We start from the raw sequence: 15431 nt of genomic DNA, 5'->3' as shown, positions 1-15431 counted from the left end.
CTTTTCTCGTTCTTGTTTTGGCTGCAGACCTTGAGGCCACGCTGCACTGCTTCATTGTCTTGAACATTTTAATAGTTGCATGATAATTTTACATATTGAGAGTAGTGAGTAGTACAGGTGCATCTAAATACATTAGAATATTAGAATTAAAAAGTTGATTTATTTCAATATTTTAATTCAGAACCTGAAACTTGCATATTAAATACAGATATTTCCATCTAAAAAAAGTAATATTGTGGAAAGGTACAATATTTTCGATACTCATTTCGGAAAGTCAAAGTCATAGATTTATTACACCTAGAATGAAATAGGTCAAGCCTTTCTTTATTGTGATTTTCATAATTATGGCTTACAGATAATGAAAACCCAAAAATCTATGGAGTACTGAAGCGGTCAAAAAGATCTGTATATGATTTTAACAATTCATATTCATATTTATGTCAATAAAATACTGTACAAGAACTCAAATACAAAATTCTGCTGTCATATATGTGAGTCTTAAATGTTTTTTGGGTTAGGATTGCTTTTATGTGAGTATGAATTTGAAACCCGTGAGTTCAAAGACTTGTGAAGTCTTCACTGCTGGTGACACGATTTTAAGTCTGTCGTATGAGTAGAAAAGTGTTGAAATGATGTTGCAGGGGGTCGTCATCGAACGAGGAGGAAGTCGAGTTTCTTGTGGTGTGGGAGGAGTTTGTGTAAGACATGATTGGTCGGATTAACAAGTTTGGATTGGGTTAGCATTAATTAGCTAACAAGCTGCATAAGGCTAAGGTACTTTTTTATATGATTGATCTAATATTTTGATTTTATCAAGCTACTCTGCTTGCTTCCAACTCTGCTGCTGTCAAACAGTGAGGCGATAAGGACTGGGACAGTCAAAAAAAAACTGTAGTTACAACCATCAACAGCTCACCAGTTGCTTCTGCTCTTTAGACTAGCAATTAGCAAGTATAGTAAATCCTTATGAAGACGAAGAACGCTCTGCTGAGGTTCTTCATCTCCTTAGCCCAGGTAAGATGCTTTTGTTTAGGATTTGTCTCTGTGTAGTCGCTCTTAATGCACTGACTCCAGCCTTAATCAGCTATATTTTGCTTGAGAATCGTTTAAAAGCTGAAGTTGTCCCAGTTGCTTTTCCTGGCCCATTTTTTCCTTCCACTCAACTTTCTATGAGCCTGGTTACAGCACTCTGTGAACAAACAGCTTACCATCCTTGTGGAGGGTGTCAATGACTGTCTTCTGGACGTCTGTTCAGTCAGCTGTCTTCATGTTTGTGTCGCCTACTGATCCAAACTGACAGACCGTTTAGTTGCAGGTCTTTTAAGCTAATTAGCTGATTAGGGAGTGTCCGATATTTTTTTTTAACAATATTCAAATTTTTTGACAGAGAATTTTGGGTTTCTATTATCTGTAAGCCATAATCATAGAAATTACAAGAAAAAGGCTTGAAATACTTCAATCTGTGCAATGAATCTATATAATATGAGTTTTACTTTCTGTAACGATTTAAAAATGTATATTTTTCTCATGATACACATTTTTTTTAAATATAGCTGTATATTAATTTCTGTTAGTTCTGATGATTGTAGTTTACTGCTAATGAAACTGAAAGTTTCAAGTTTCTTAAAATCTTTATTTTTTTGTTGCTGTTTATAATACAGAAATGTCTTATTATACCTACGCAATCATGGTGTTAAATCTACAGTTGTCAGGCAGACAAAAAGGTCATTGCCAAAGAAGATGGCTGTTCATGAAGCCATGCTTGCAAGAACATTACTGGAAAATTAAGTGGAAGGGAAAAATGTGTTTAAAAAAAAGGTGCACAATGGTCAAGCATGACAACAGCCTTGATTGGATTGTGAAGCCCAGGCAAGACTTTGGGAGCATTTTATAAGCCGTTGCACTTGGAACATTTCTTATCACATTTTTTCCTTCCACTTAACTTTCCATTATTATACAGAAAAAAACGGCTTATATACTCCTTATATAATGTCAATGTCTCTCTAGTATCAGTTTAACCTTTTTTTCTCAATGATTCCCCAACACGTCTATACATAATAGATGTTATGGGTAACATAACATATTATGGTGGCCTACAAATGTCCTGTTGATGGGTTAAGGAACTCTGATGGCCCTGTCCAGCTCTCCTAGAGTAACTACCTCTCTCCTGGAATCTTTTCCACATGTTTGAAACTGTGCTGGGAGACACAGCAAACCTTCTGATAATGACATGTATTTGATGTGCCATCCTGGTGGAGTTGGACAGTCTGTGCAACCTCTGCAGGTTCCAGGTATCGCTCCATCCTACCAGTAGTGACAGTGACCCTGGCTAAATGCTAAATTATTGAAAAGCAGTCGAAAATAATTAGGAAAAACTATTTCTGTGGCCTCCATCTGCTGTACCATTCCTGTTTTGGGGGGCAAGAAGTTTCATTGACTTGATATTATACTCTGATTAAAACGTGTCCCTTTTATAATTTTTTTAGAAGTGTACTAAAATCCTTGTTTTATTGTTCTAATGAAATATTCTATTATTTTTAAACCCCAAATCATGAAGTATTCATAAATAAATGCTGAACATATTCTGGCTCAATCAGTCTGTGTAATTAATCTATAAAATGCAAGAGTTTCACTTTTAGAATTGAATAACTGAAAAAAGAAGTTGTTTGTGATATTCTAGTTCAATTAGACGTACTTGCCTGCATGTTTGTTTTTCTTTGGAGAATTTGTAGGAGGAGGTGTGGCTGTGTGAATAGTGTCCGGAGATACGGAGGCAGCTCTTCAAGAAGCAGATTTCCGACTCAAGACGAGCCTGTCAACAGTTTCCTCGCTGGGGTTGCTCCAACAGGAGGCATTAGTTGCTGCTGCTGCTGGAACACAAATGCTGGCACTGTGCAACCACACAGCGCATTGCTCAGCCTTACATAACAATTCCCTTGCTTCTCTCCACATCCCTATCTGAAGCAGAACAGGTCAACGAGTTTATTTGTCGACAGGATTTCACTTGTTTGCATTACAGGGACCTATTAAGCACAAAGTTAAGAAGACACACGGCGTATCTTATTAGGATATGTATAATATTCTTCCCTGCCAATTAGCTGGAAAGGCGCTGACGTGAATTCTTCATACAGAAATGAACTAGAGGGACAAGATTTAAGTATGCTGTAGAGTTGAAATAGTTACTGACAGTTTGTTTTACCATTTCAACCTATATGATTACATCCCCAAACTCCCTTTGAGTGCTTTTCCTCCTCTTGAAGTGGTCATAAAACGCCTGCTCACTGCTTTGGTCTTTTTTTTATTTAAGATTAAAGCTTTCCTCTTAACTTTGTGACACAATGCTAGCTGCTCATCTGGGAGGAGCGAATGCTGCAAATCAATGACTCGATCCTTGGAAGGAAAACCCTTTTAACCAATCTGTCTGTATGATTCAATAGAACTGGCTTTGTAAACTCCATTGAGATTGCATTTGTTATGGATTGGTGCTACATAAATAAACTGAATTGAACGTTTGAAAACTTTAGACAGCTTTAGAAAGACAGAAGTCACAGCGGACAAAGATTTTCTGTGTAGGGGACAAAGTGTTGAAAGTAATCTACCATGTCATGTTTCTCTGTTGTCTGAGCGTTAAACCTGTCCTTCGTCTTGATGAAATCTATTGTTAGTCCTTTTGCAGTTTAACATAATTTTCCACCAATTAGTATTCTCCAAGAACTGGACTATGTTATGCTGGCCTTTTGGAGCATGACTTAGAAGCCAAAAGGGATCAGTTATCTTTGAACAGTTACTGATATAAAGGTTCAAAAGTTACATTTCAGTTTCGAAATCGCTAAAGTTATTCCACATACTGTTTATATATATATATATATATATATATATATATATATATATATATATATATATATATATATATATATATATTTGAATCCTTTTCCTAAGCAGCCAGAGAAAGTAACAGAATAATAATGAGACATACAGCCAGTTTTCTCTGGCTCTAAGGAGCATAGAGGTACTGCCCCTCCCCCACCTGTTACTGCATTCTACCAGTCAGCTGACCAGAAGACGGCCGCTATAGGCAGTGCCCCCTTTTAGAGGAAGTTATTGGATCTTAGAGGGTTTGGGGTAATAAAAGTACAAAACAAAGAAACTAATTGAATATTATGGCAGATGAGTTAAACAATAATATGGTGTCATATCTGTTTGCTGATTTGTAGCAATATATGGAAAAACACCAAAGTAATAGAACAAAAAGTCTGTTTCTTTAACCTGCCTCCAATGAAGTGGATGAACACAAGTTTGCTAATAGTTCTAAAGTAATTTCAAGGGTTTTTTATTCATTTTTTACTCTCTTCCATGTCATTACAGTGTCCATTACAATCATATGCAAATTACATATTGTGCAAATTAGGTAATGGTGTTATTTAGTGACTTCTAGCAATACAGCCACAACCTACGTTCTACTCAGGAGCCGGCAACAGTGAATATATTACTTTAAAAGCGTGTGAGCAACTGTAAGACTCTTGGTATGAAATTCTGTTGGTAATTGTCACTCTGTTTAAAGTCAGATGTCTCATTGACCCAGGAGATAGATGTTTTATTCAATTTCAGCTTTAAACGTTTTAAAGGTCAGGGTTATAATCTTAATTCAATCTCAAGAAGCGATGTTAAATTTGAAGGCGGTGACACTTGGCTCAATTAGTCCAGGAAATGGGGACCTGCTGAACCTAAGTTGTTTGAAGATACACACTGAAGGAAAACAGAAAAACCAATGGGTAGCTAGATTAAGTTGTAGTTGTGAATTCACCCGGCTTATTACATTAAAAAAATGGCTGCCGTTACTGCTCTTCTCTTTGTAAAGTGACTTTTGAAGCCTGGAAAGTGGATGTTAGCTAGTTTATTGGGTTGTCTAAGCATAAGCTACAGGCAGACATGTCTTTCTTTAAATCTAACCTTTCCTGCTAGCTGAATTCTCACAGTATTTGTGCATTCACCAACACAATAGCTGCAGTAATACGGGTTAAGGCGGGGCATACCGGCAGTGAGAAAATTCTACAGCTGCCGAGCCCACAGCCGAACCAAAATAAACACAGCAGCGCAGGAGGAAGCACGCGTAGCTACTGCTGTCACATCTACTTTTAAAGATGAATTTGTGGATTCTGACTAAACAGAACAGCAAGACGTGCCTTGACCAGCGTTACTTGTTGTGGTTTCCAATGGTGTCTGCTGCTTACGATTTCATTTGATACCATGATTGGCTGAAACCAACCATTGGTAGGCGGGCACTAGGTGTTGATTCGCCCAATCAGCTCAGAAAGTTCTGTTACATGTCCTTCCTTTCCCCGAACGGATTGGATAGGAGTAGTCTCAGATTTCATAATGTGCAGAACGGAGAATCATGCATCCATGATCAATCTGGCTTGCCAGACTGCATTGCCAGAAATATGGAAAAAATATGTTATACCATACTATTCCAAATGCGGTTTATTTATAGACCAGTTTGAACATGCACAGGACCAAAGTGCTGTACAAAGAATAAATGAAACAGCATTCACATGATATAATGAGTCAATAATAAAATCAATGACCCAAGAATAAATAAAACAGCCCTATAATGAAAAAATAATAAAGTGTTGTTTTTTTGTCAGTAAAGTCATTTTTAAAGTAAATTTTATTCCAGTTTCCTGTAAATAAGATGTTTCAGAAAATACATCAATGAAACACCAGGGAATTTATAGCAAACAGGCTTTCTAAACAGATATTAATCAGTATGTGCAATTTTGTTAACATGTCAGAGACAACAGACTTCAATAAACGCATATTTAAGACTTGAGGTACATTCGGTCTAAGACTACTTTTCCTAACCCATAACACTCGGGTAAAATGCACTCTTGCTACCTAAAAGCTAGTTTATGATGTTTAATGTAAAAAATGAAAATATACAGATGTATAGAACAGGAATGTGCAATATAAAAAAGTTTCACAACCCCTCTGCTTTGGCAAATTGCCAGCATGTGCATGTTCTTATCCTTCTAACAGCGCCATATCATCCACCGTAGAAATAACCTGAACATAAAAAGATTGAGTGGGGCTCCTGTAGTATCCAAACCTTGTCTTTGTTTTCCATGTCGGGTAACACAAGGTCAGCTGACTTACGCGGGGGCAACAGGTGTGAGAGGAGGTGGACTACTCGATTACATAGCCTACACAGGAGAAAACTCTTCTCACTCTAAATCTCTCTCCTGGAACGTCGGTAAAATGATTTAAATGGAAGTAATAATATGATAGAAATATTACAAAATATCCCATATCTTGACCACACAGAGTCTTACTTTGGAAACAGAATCCACTCCTCCATGGCCCTAGATGTTTTTGACACGTCATAAGTGTAAAGGTGCATAGTTATTTGACCTTTTCTTAATTAGTATATTAGTAGCTCACTCTGGTTGCATACAAAGTTTTTATGAAAGATTATCACATCCTGCTGGCATATTAGTTATTATTTTGGTGTTTTATGTTTTGTTTTTGCTCAATTTGTTCACATATAAAGCCTTTCGTGTTTATTTTTAATAACAGAAGAAGTACAATACAGAAGGGAATAAAACAAGGAAGCGGCTAACGGCTCTTAGCATCTCCCAACGAAACAGTGAAGAATGATCCAAGATCCAGTGAAAAGAAATGCAAAAAATATATATATATTCCAAGAGGGAACAGACTGGAGTATCGCTGGGAATACAATATGGACGTTTGTGTTCACTGAAGCAGAAGCTAGACCTTCCTATTGACGTGGGAAATGTTCCGATATGAGGCTTTTAAAGTTGCTGTAGATCTGAGTTTTTTATTAATAACTACAACTATTCTATCAAAACACTATCGAGATGGAGGCTTGTTGTCTATAGTTTTATTTTATTATGATCAAATGGTTTTTGGTCTTTTTTTATAAGCATATAACGTGGCTATACACCTTTAATATTTCCCAAGGTTCTTGTGAATTTCTAGGCAAAGCAATACCAATTGTTTTGCCATTATTTTATACACTGAATTTCTAACCATATCCAAACAGATTAGAATTGAAAGTAATGACTGTTTATTTCTGCATCTGTGTGGAAATGCAAGTCTGTAGTATTTCCAGCGCAATGTGTGCTATGATAAGTGTATTTGCATCAAAAATAGACTCAGATTTTCCAGGCAATGGAGACAAGATAATGGACATGATTGCTACTTACATTTTAATGGAAGAAGAGTGTAGTAAGTTGGTGCAGGGATAAGATCTGAGTGAATGAGAACAGAGGCAGTGCCATTAGAAACAGTGTTGTTACTGTAGTTATTAAGTTTTGGGCAGCTGCAGAAAAACAAGCTGTGGTGTGTGCTTTCCTTTTTCAGAATGTGAGCAAATTGCAAGTTCTCACAAAGTTAATCATGTTGCCATTTAGTGTCACACTGCAGCTGTGGCTAATCTAATGCTTTTATTATTATACATAATAAATAATAAATTGAGGACCACATTTTATTTAAGACAAGTTTAGGTTCTCATAAAAGGCAATTCTGCAGCAATTACCTCCAATCAGTAAATCTGTAGCTAAACAAAACATGACAAACATGAAATAAACAATTTCCTAAAGATAATTTCTGAGGGGAAGTGAGAATAAACGTTCAGAGTGTCATTAGCTGACTGAAGGTCTAACTTTTTAAAAGCTGCAATTAGTGTCTCCTACTGAAGTGTAAAAAGGAATTTTTGGCATAATTTTAATGCTTAAATTCCTGATGTAGCTTTAAATTAAAAGGTTTTGATAAATAAAATGAGAAAGAATGAACTCCAGCTGAGCCACCTTTGATCCATCAGCTCCAGCCACCTTGAACTCTCAACAGTAAAAGTGATAAGAAGAGCTCTTTACTTTTGTCCCGAAGCAGACTGTGTGGTCACCTTTGTTCGGAAAACAAATCTGGACGCCAGCAGTTCCTCTGACTGTCCTTCATCCTTCTCAGTCAGTACACAGGTCACATCATCAGGACTGTAATACATCACCTCTGATTGGCCATGGAAAAACTATTTTTACTTCTTTTTCAAAGCTTATTGTTTATGTTTGCAGAGAGACAGCATTCCAAACCAATCCTAAAATTTCACTGGATGCATTATACCCCTCTAAAGGTTTCCAATATGGACTAAGAAGAGAAAATGTGCATTCTGTTTAACAGTTTAATGGTTTTAACTGTTGTTAAAAGTTGAGGTGATGTAGACATCTGATTAAGATGCCCCCCTGGGAGCTTTGGGGTTTTCCGGACACGTCCCACTTGGAGGAGACACCAGGGAACACCCAGAACTCGCTGGAGGGACTATATTCTCCATCTGGCCTGGGAACGACTCAGGATCCCCCAGAATGATGTTTTCCCCACAACCCAATCTCAGATAAATGGAAGATGATGAATGGATAGATGAGATAAGATTGTATCTGATGTGAATGAATTATGGGTCATTTCAAATTTTACTGAGTTTTAAATTATTACAGAAAAACTTTAAAGAGCATTACTTGACACGTGTTCAAGGCATCCAGGTAAACAGTTCATCACAATAGTTTAGAAAAAGCATTTCACCTCATCGCTCGTTTACCTTCAAATAGTCATTGTCTGCAGGATTATTTCAACTCAATCTAATATCATCCATCCATTCATCCATCCATCCAGCCATCTGTTGTCAAAAAAGCATTGAACGTTCATCCTCGGGTGGTCGGGTGATCATTGTGCATGTGGACACAGCTCTATAGATATGGTAAAAACAAGTACATTCATTCATCCAATAAGAAATAAAACAAGCTATAAAATGTAAAAAATTAGAGTCAACAAACCATTTGTTGACCTTTTGTGCATACAAAAGTCTAAGCCTGGAAGACCCTTCTGTGACCAAGCTTTAACTTCTTTGCCGATGTCTTAAGATGTTGCATAAAATATTTCCCCTTAATGCTTTTCTTTTTTCAAACTGCTATCTTCTTCGTGAAGTCCATCAGTCTCTTTGACATGATGCAGCCACCACCGTGCACTGGCATGGTGTTCACAGATTGGCAAGCTTACCCCTTTTTTCCTTTGGATGTGGGACATATCATTATAGCCAAACACTTACATTTCATCAGAGCACAGCACATGTCTTCAACAATAGGGGTTATGTCCCTATATGCATCTAAAATCCCTATTCTCCTGTGTATAACAACCCTTTCTTGCCGGCTTCAGCCACTTCACAAGCTTGTTTGCCTTTGTTTTGGACTCATTACACACAATTTGCTCCAAAACATGTTTAGGATGTTTCTCTGGGCCAAAGAACTGGCCTCTTTCATGAACGGATGTAAGACACACATGATCTGATTGTAAGACTTGCAGAGAGTTGTTTAAACAGATGAACGTTTCACATTCAGGCATCTGGAAATTACACCCAAGGAAGAGGAGCTCCACGGCTCTATACCTGATGTCTTCCCTGATGTCTTTTGATTTGCTGCAACGTTACTGGAGGAAGCAAAGTGCTTAAGGTGTTGCCTTAAAATACATCCACGGGTGTGCCTCCAGTTGTGATCAAAATTAACCAGAATCAATTAGTTTTTACTCTGAAACATACAAATTCTCAAACTGGACATTCTGAAAATGCAATACGGAAAAGAACTGTATGGACGCTTTTAAAATTTGAAAACAAAGGTAACGCATTTTATGAAAAATAGTTTTAGTAATCCCACCCTATAAACATGCAACAGATCAAATAGACGGTTTTATACAGTGTGTGTAAACATCTGTTCGCTACTGTAATATTTCAGATTAAACGTGCACTTTAAGGGATAATGCAAACAACCTCACCCTTTCAGTGGTACGTACATTCTGAGCAAATTAAATTAATTTCGTTGCCCACTTCTGCATCTCTTTTGTTTGTTTTTTTCACACAAAAAAAAACAAAGGCTTTTGAAAGTGATGTTTCAACCTAATATTGTTAGTTTTACTCCCCAGATTCAATCCAGGCGTAATTTCTAGGAATAAATTAACTGTTAATCCAGCTAATTAGACGTATTTTGAAACTGATAAAGTCAACATATTTCACTCTGCTTTGCAGAACATCGCAGCTCGTCTTGAGTTTCTCTCCATCTTGTTGGTCTTTCTTTACCTTTTGGCTTAGCTTTCTGCTTGTTCATTTTACCATTTTATACTGAAACGGAAACTGCGAGAGCTCATTAGGTGGAGGTGTTGTGCCCCCCCCCCCCTTTTGTTTAAATTCATTTATGCACATAAGCAATTTCATAGGTCAGTGGGTTATAATTAATGTGGGAAGTAAAAGGATTAGTGGTTCTTCTAAAACAGCCCAGCTCTGTAGTTTTTTAACATAAGTGACTCAAGTGGGAGTAAATACTACATTTGTGATGGGAGTTATTTTTAGCTGTTGACTTGGAGCGCTAGTGAGCATTTATGGCAGCAGGAGGGTGTGTGTAGGCTTAACTCAAAATAAACTACAATTCATACTAATGAAGGCGGTTGTCACTCAGTGCCGGATGCGTTTTCCTTTTTGCTTCACGTGATGCAACAATGCTGGGTGAAATGTCTCCCGTGTTTCATGAAACTTGGTGACAATAAGTGATGTTTTTTTTTAGTATCTGAGGATGCAGCGCTTCAGTCAACAACTCGTTTACTCTGAGACTCTGTTAGGCTACCTCACCGTGTACAGCCGGAAAACTTCAGCGAACTGCTGAAGTGCTGCATCTTGCCCCCCGCTTTGTGCAAATTTTCCCCTCTGACAGCGTTAACATGCTAAAGTGGCAGGCACTGCCTGTCCTTGAAAGCAGCTGGACCCAGTGAGGAACCGGCCATTTACATGCTAATCTAACCGCTGCTCACTCTTCAGCTGCAGATGGAACATCGCTAATTCCTATCAGAGCAGGGGCTCTGCAGAGAGGCTTTTGTGTTTTTATGTGCACTTCTGCATGCATTACAGAAAGTGCTTTCCCATTTCCATAAAAGATGATCCAGAAAAGAGCTCCACTGCAGACCAGGGAAGGGCTTTTATGTAATCCAGCAGATTAGTGTAACAAAACTCCTGTTTTAACAAACTCAGCATTTAAAACTGCCTCATTTCTTCTTTTTCTTTTTTTTCTTGAAATCTTAGTGTTCAGCTTTAAACCATTTTTAAGTTGTGCATCTGCCAGAAGGGAGTTCTCAGCCAACCTGTTCTGTTTGTGTGGGCGGGATGAAGTTAGTCGCCTTGCTCCTGTCGACGTCTGCGCAAACCGTCGCACATCTGCATCTCGTGTTTGCTCTCGGAATCTGCCATTCCTTGTGTGCTCATTCTGGCATAAGTGTGCAGCTTCAGAGTGCTTTCACTGTTTCTGCTTCTGTGCTGATCACGTGTGTCTCTGTGTCCCTCTGCTTCTCCATGCCTCTGTGTGTGTCTCTCTGTATGTCGTCGTCCATCTCTGAAACCTCCCTGTCAGTGTCCGGCCTCCGTCTGTCTCGGGGCAGCCCACCTCGGCTCCCGCCACACCCACTGCAGCGAGCGGCGCTGCCTTTTCCGCTCTGTTTCCAACCAGTCTGACCGTTCACAGCTTCGGCAGCCTCCACCAGTACTGCTGCCCGTCTACCGACCAAAGTTTACAGCAGGACGACAGGTAAGGGCCACGGTGTGCCTGATTGCAGTGAGTGTATAGCAAGCAGGACTAAGCACCCTTCCCACTAGCAAGGCGTCTTGTAGAGTATCTTTGCACATTTTGTCACATTCCAACAACAGAAAAGGTATTGAATAATTGTAAAGTGGAAGGAAAATGATACATAGTTTTCAAAACGTTTTTTTTTTCAAATAAAACTCTTAAAAGGGCTGTGAATAGTTTTTTAGCCCACTTGAGTACACGTAAAGACTGTTGTTTTTGCTCATTCTCCAGTAAAATAGCTCAAACCTAATCTTATTGGAAAGACAGCATCCATGAACAGCAATTGTCAAGCTTTGCCATTGACTCCTAGTCTGATTTGGTTCTGGGCTTTGACTAGGCCAGTCTAACACACCTGGGCAGGCTTTTATCAGTAGCACTCCATAGAGGCTCTGGCTGTATGTGTAGGGTTGTTGTGTTGTTAAAAATCACCTCCACAGCATGATGCTGCCACCACCATGTTTTATTGTGGGCACGGCGTGTTCAGGCTGATGTGCGTTGTCAGTTTTGGCATGATAAGTTAAGTGGGGCACAGAAACTCAACATCTATTACCAGCAACTAATTTTATTATGATGCATACAACCTGACTTTGATCAGTTGTAAATTAAATAGACAGGTCAGCACCAACCAATAAACTAGAAATGCCATTTTAAATAAACTAAATGTAACTTTTTTACATAAAATTACAAATAAAGGCTAATTCGTATTGTTCATTTATTGAATAGAAAAGATTCACATCAATCCTTCAAGGAGCCAGCAAGGCCAACCAACACTAGATAGCCGCACACTTTCCAGCAGAGCGTAAACGTATGGTGTGCATTTCCAGTATTTTGATTGGACGATCCAAGCGCGGGGCCAGAGGATTTGTGCCCCACAGCTGTCTAGTGTGAGCATGTTGGGCATGTGCACTGCGATTTCAGATGTTTGTTATCTAAACAAATGGCCCTAATATCAAGGCGCCTCAAGAGGATTTTGTGTCAGTTTTCTGGTAGACTTAAATATATAGACACAAATGTTTATAACAGAAGTGTATTGGTAAGGGAATCAGCCTTTTTTTACAACATTACTCTAAAAAGAACGATCCTGTCCCACTAATTATTGCAAACATAGAGCTCCACAGCGACATCTGGTGGGGCCTGGCCCCAACTGCAGAGACGCCACAGTTCCTATTCTGTCACCTGAGCTGTGGATCTCAGCAGCTCCTCCAGAGTTACTCAAGAGCACATGGCAGATTTTCAGATGAATGCTATCCTTGCCCTGCCTGAGCAGTGCTCCACCAGATGTTGAAAGCTAAAGGTGGTTTTCTAACCTAATCTCGCTTTAAAGTTTTCCACCAGCTATCTGGGAACTGTCTGCTGCATCCCTCAGTCTGTGGTGTTGTTTGTTCCCCGACGACGATAAACTCTACGTGGACTCTATATGTTGCGCTGGATTCTATTTGAGGGTATTAAAAGAGTGCTTGAGACAAAAAAAAAAAGATGATTTTGAAAGTCATGTATCCTCTGTTTTCCTCTGCCACATAAAAATCCTAATTAAACACAAGTAGGTTTGTTGTTTTGACACAACAGTAATTGCCCAGGCGCTGCGGATCACCTGCAGCAAAATCCAAACCCAGTAAAACCGGCCCGTTTTTTCACAGTTCAAGAGTTTTCCCGGCTAATCGTCCTCTTACCTCCTCCACCCTTTCTAGAACCCCGTGCTTCAGTCTGCTACCGCTCCCAGATGTGACTAATAGATCGCTGTTCCACAAGCTCAGAAAAGCACACCGCTCCTCGAGCAGAGCGAGGGGAAGCGGAGATCTTCAGTAAGACGGAGGGTTAACTGAGTATACAGTGAACGTGGGGGAATTGGCTGCCTCTCACGTCTCCTCCACTTGCTCATCCCTCAGCTGATGCTGCTCTCTCCAGCACATCTGCAGGCGATGCTGCAACGCTGCCATCTAATGGCGTCAGGCGGCGGCAGGCAGAGTACACTCGCCCCGGATCACAGAAAGCATCGTTTATGACAAAGATGCCTTTTATGTTCCTGCTTTGTATCTTTAAGGCCTCCCACACTAGAAGTCACACCTGCTTGCTTTTTTGCTTCTGTCTCATGCTGCTTCGTTTTTCACTCTCTGTCCCGCTCTTCCTCTTTTTTGTCTCTCTCTCTCTGTCTCTCTCTGCCTTATCTTTCTTGTCCGCCTGCTGTGTCCTGTGTCTCTCCCTGTGCTGGGACTCCTCCCCAGCGAGGAGGGTGAGGATGAGGGTGCCCATCAGTTCTGTTGCTCTGCCTCAGGCTGCAGCAGCCCCTCCTCCCGCTGAGCAGAGGTGCGGCCGGCCTCTCGACGACTCGCACGCTTACCTGCGCATAAAAAAACCGAGACGACACTGTGCGCCGAAAAAGACATTAACGCTGCAGTCCTGTTTGGGGGGGATGTAAAGGCATGCAACGTGTGGTATCTGTGTCATTGATTTACTCATGTGTTACATGCTTTGTGCGTTAATCTCGATGTTGTGTTCTCCCTGTTCCCCTTGCTGTTTGTTTCTCCTCTTACAGCCTTATCTGCCTGTCAGAATGCATCAGCATCTTCTGCTCATTACTGTTGCATCCATGCTTTTCTTGGATCCACTAGCTGAGTCATGTCATTTGATTTGTGTGCTGATTTCCATAAACTTCTGTCCCCCAAGAATTATGCAATGTACAAATATTAATTGTATTCAGTTTTATTAATCATGTTGATGACTCCTCCTCCTTATATATATATATATATATTCTCTTGTCCGTCAAGTTTATTCATCACCTCGAAGTCAGTTCCTGTTGATTTAATAAAGAATTTTTTTTTTAGCTCCAGAAGACACTTTGTTCCTTCCTGAGGTATTTTTGTGCGCTCCACTGTGTTTTTTCCTCATCACGCTTGATTGCTACACATCTGTTACATCACTCTTCTCTACCTTAAGGACATTGTACCCTCTTACACACAAAGAGTAACGATGGAAAAGCTCTAGTGTGTAATAAGTCTGTTTGGTGCACAAAATCCCTTAAACCTTAATGGATTTTTCCACAAAACATAAAGCATTGTTTACTATTTGGAGCCTGTTAAGAGTTGCTTCTGACTGCCGATGGTCCGGTGTCTCTTATTTTGTGCATCCAATAATATAATGGTGTGCATTAATTGACTCTTAAAGTGTGATGCTGGGCTGAAAATATTATCTCTATTAGAGGGAGAGGTGATCAAAATTAAACACAGAGCAGCTTTGAATTTATTTTAAGAATTAGTGAAAAAATGTAATAGTTATCACTTTGTTGACTATATTATTGGCCGTGCCTGGTAAAGAGGTGTAAAGCAGTTTGAAATAATTTCATGTTTTATTGTCGTATCAAAATTTCCCCCCAAAAGGCTTAGGAAAATCTGATCGCTTTTAAGTAATAATTGTTTTTAACATATTCACCAGTGCCATCCGCCCAAGAAATACATTTGATTCAAGCATGTTTTTAATTTCTGTATAATTTATTTTTTGTCAGGGTTTATTTCAGTGTATCTAACTTTTTAGTTGTTGACCCACTACAATCCTGCTGGTTGTGGTATGAATATGACGACGCTCTTTTGGATGAGAAAGAAAAGTAAGAAAAAGCAGATGAATGTCGATCTTTGCATGTCAGGAAATGATTCGTATTTACACTTTATAGAATGAAAATGGCTCGCCTTAACCCTTCACAACAAAACAATAGAAAACTCATGAATATGTTTGCTTTCTTGCCGACCAGCTTCTTAAATGTTTCCACTGGTGTTG

General features: G+C 39.3%; 1 protein-coding gene across 2 annotated transcripts in view; it reads left to right on the top strand.

The window, feature by feature from the left end:
* The window catches only part of LOC118561923, a 31870-nt gene extending 16701 nt beyond the window's left edge, over positions 1-15169 (top strand). The window contains exons 2-3 of one of the 2 annotated variants that reach the window (XM_036134157.1): positions 11451-11624; positions 13886-15169. In XM_036134157.1, coding sequence (XP_035990050.1) covers positions 11451-11624; positions 13886-13961 — 250 coding nt within the window. In that variant the 3' untranslated portion in view covers positions 13962-15169. Of the gene's footprint in view, positions 1-11450; positions 11625-13351; positions 13568-13885 lie in introns of those variants that run through there. The other variant, XM_036134156.1, reaches the window with a different exon arrangement.
* Positions 15170-15431: the final 262 nt, after the last annotated feature.

This window comes from Fundulus heteroclitus, unplaced genomic scaffold (assembly GCF_011125445.2).
Source record: "Fundulus heteroclitus isolate FHET01 unplaced genomic scaffold, MU-UCD_Fhet_4.1 scaffold_752, whole genome shotgun sequence".
NCBI lineage: Eukaryota > Metazoa > Chordata > Actinopteri > Cyprinodontiformes > Fundulidae > Fundulus > Fundulus heteroclitus.
This window is presented reverse-complemented; position numbering and strand designations above follow the sequence as displayed.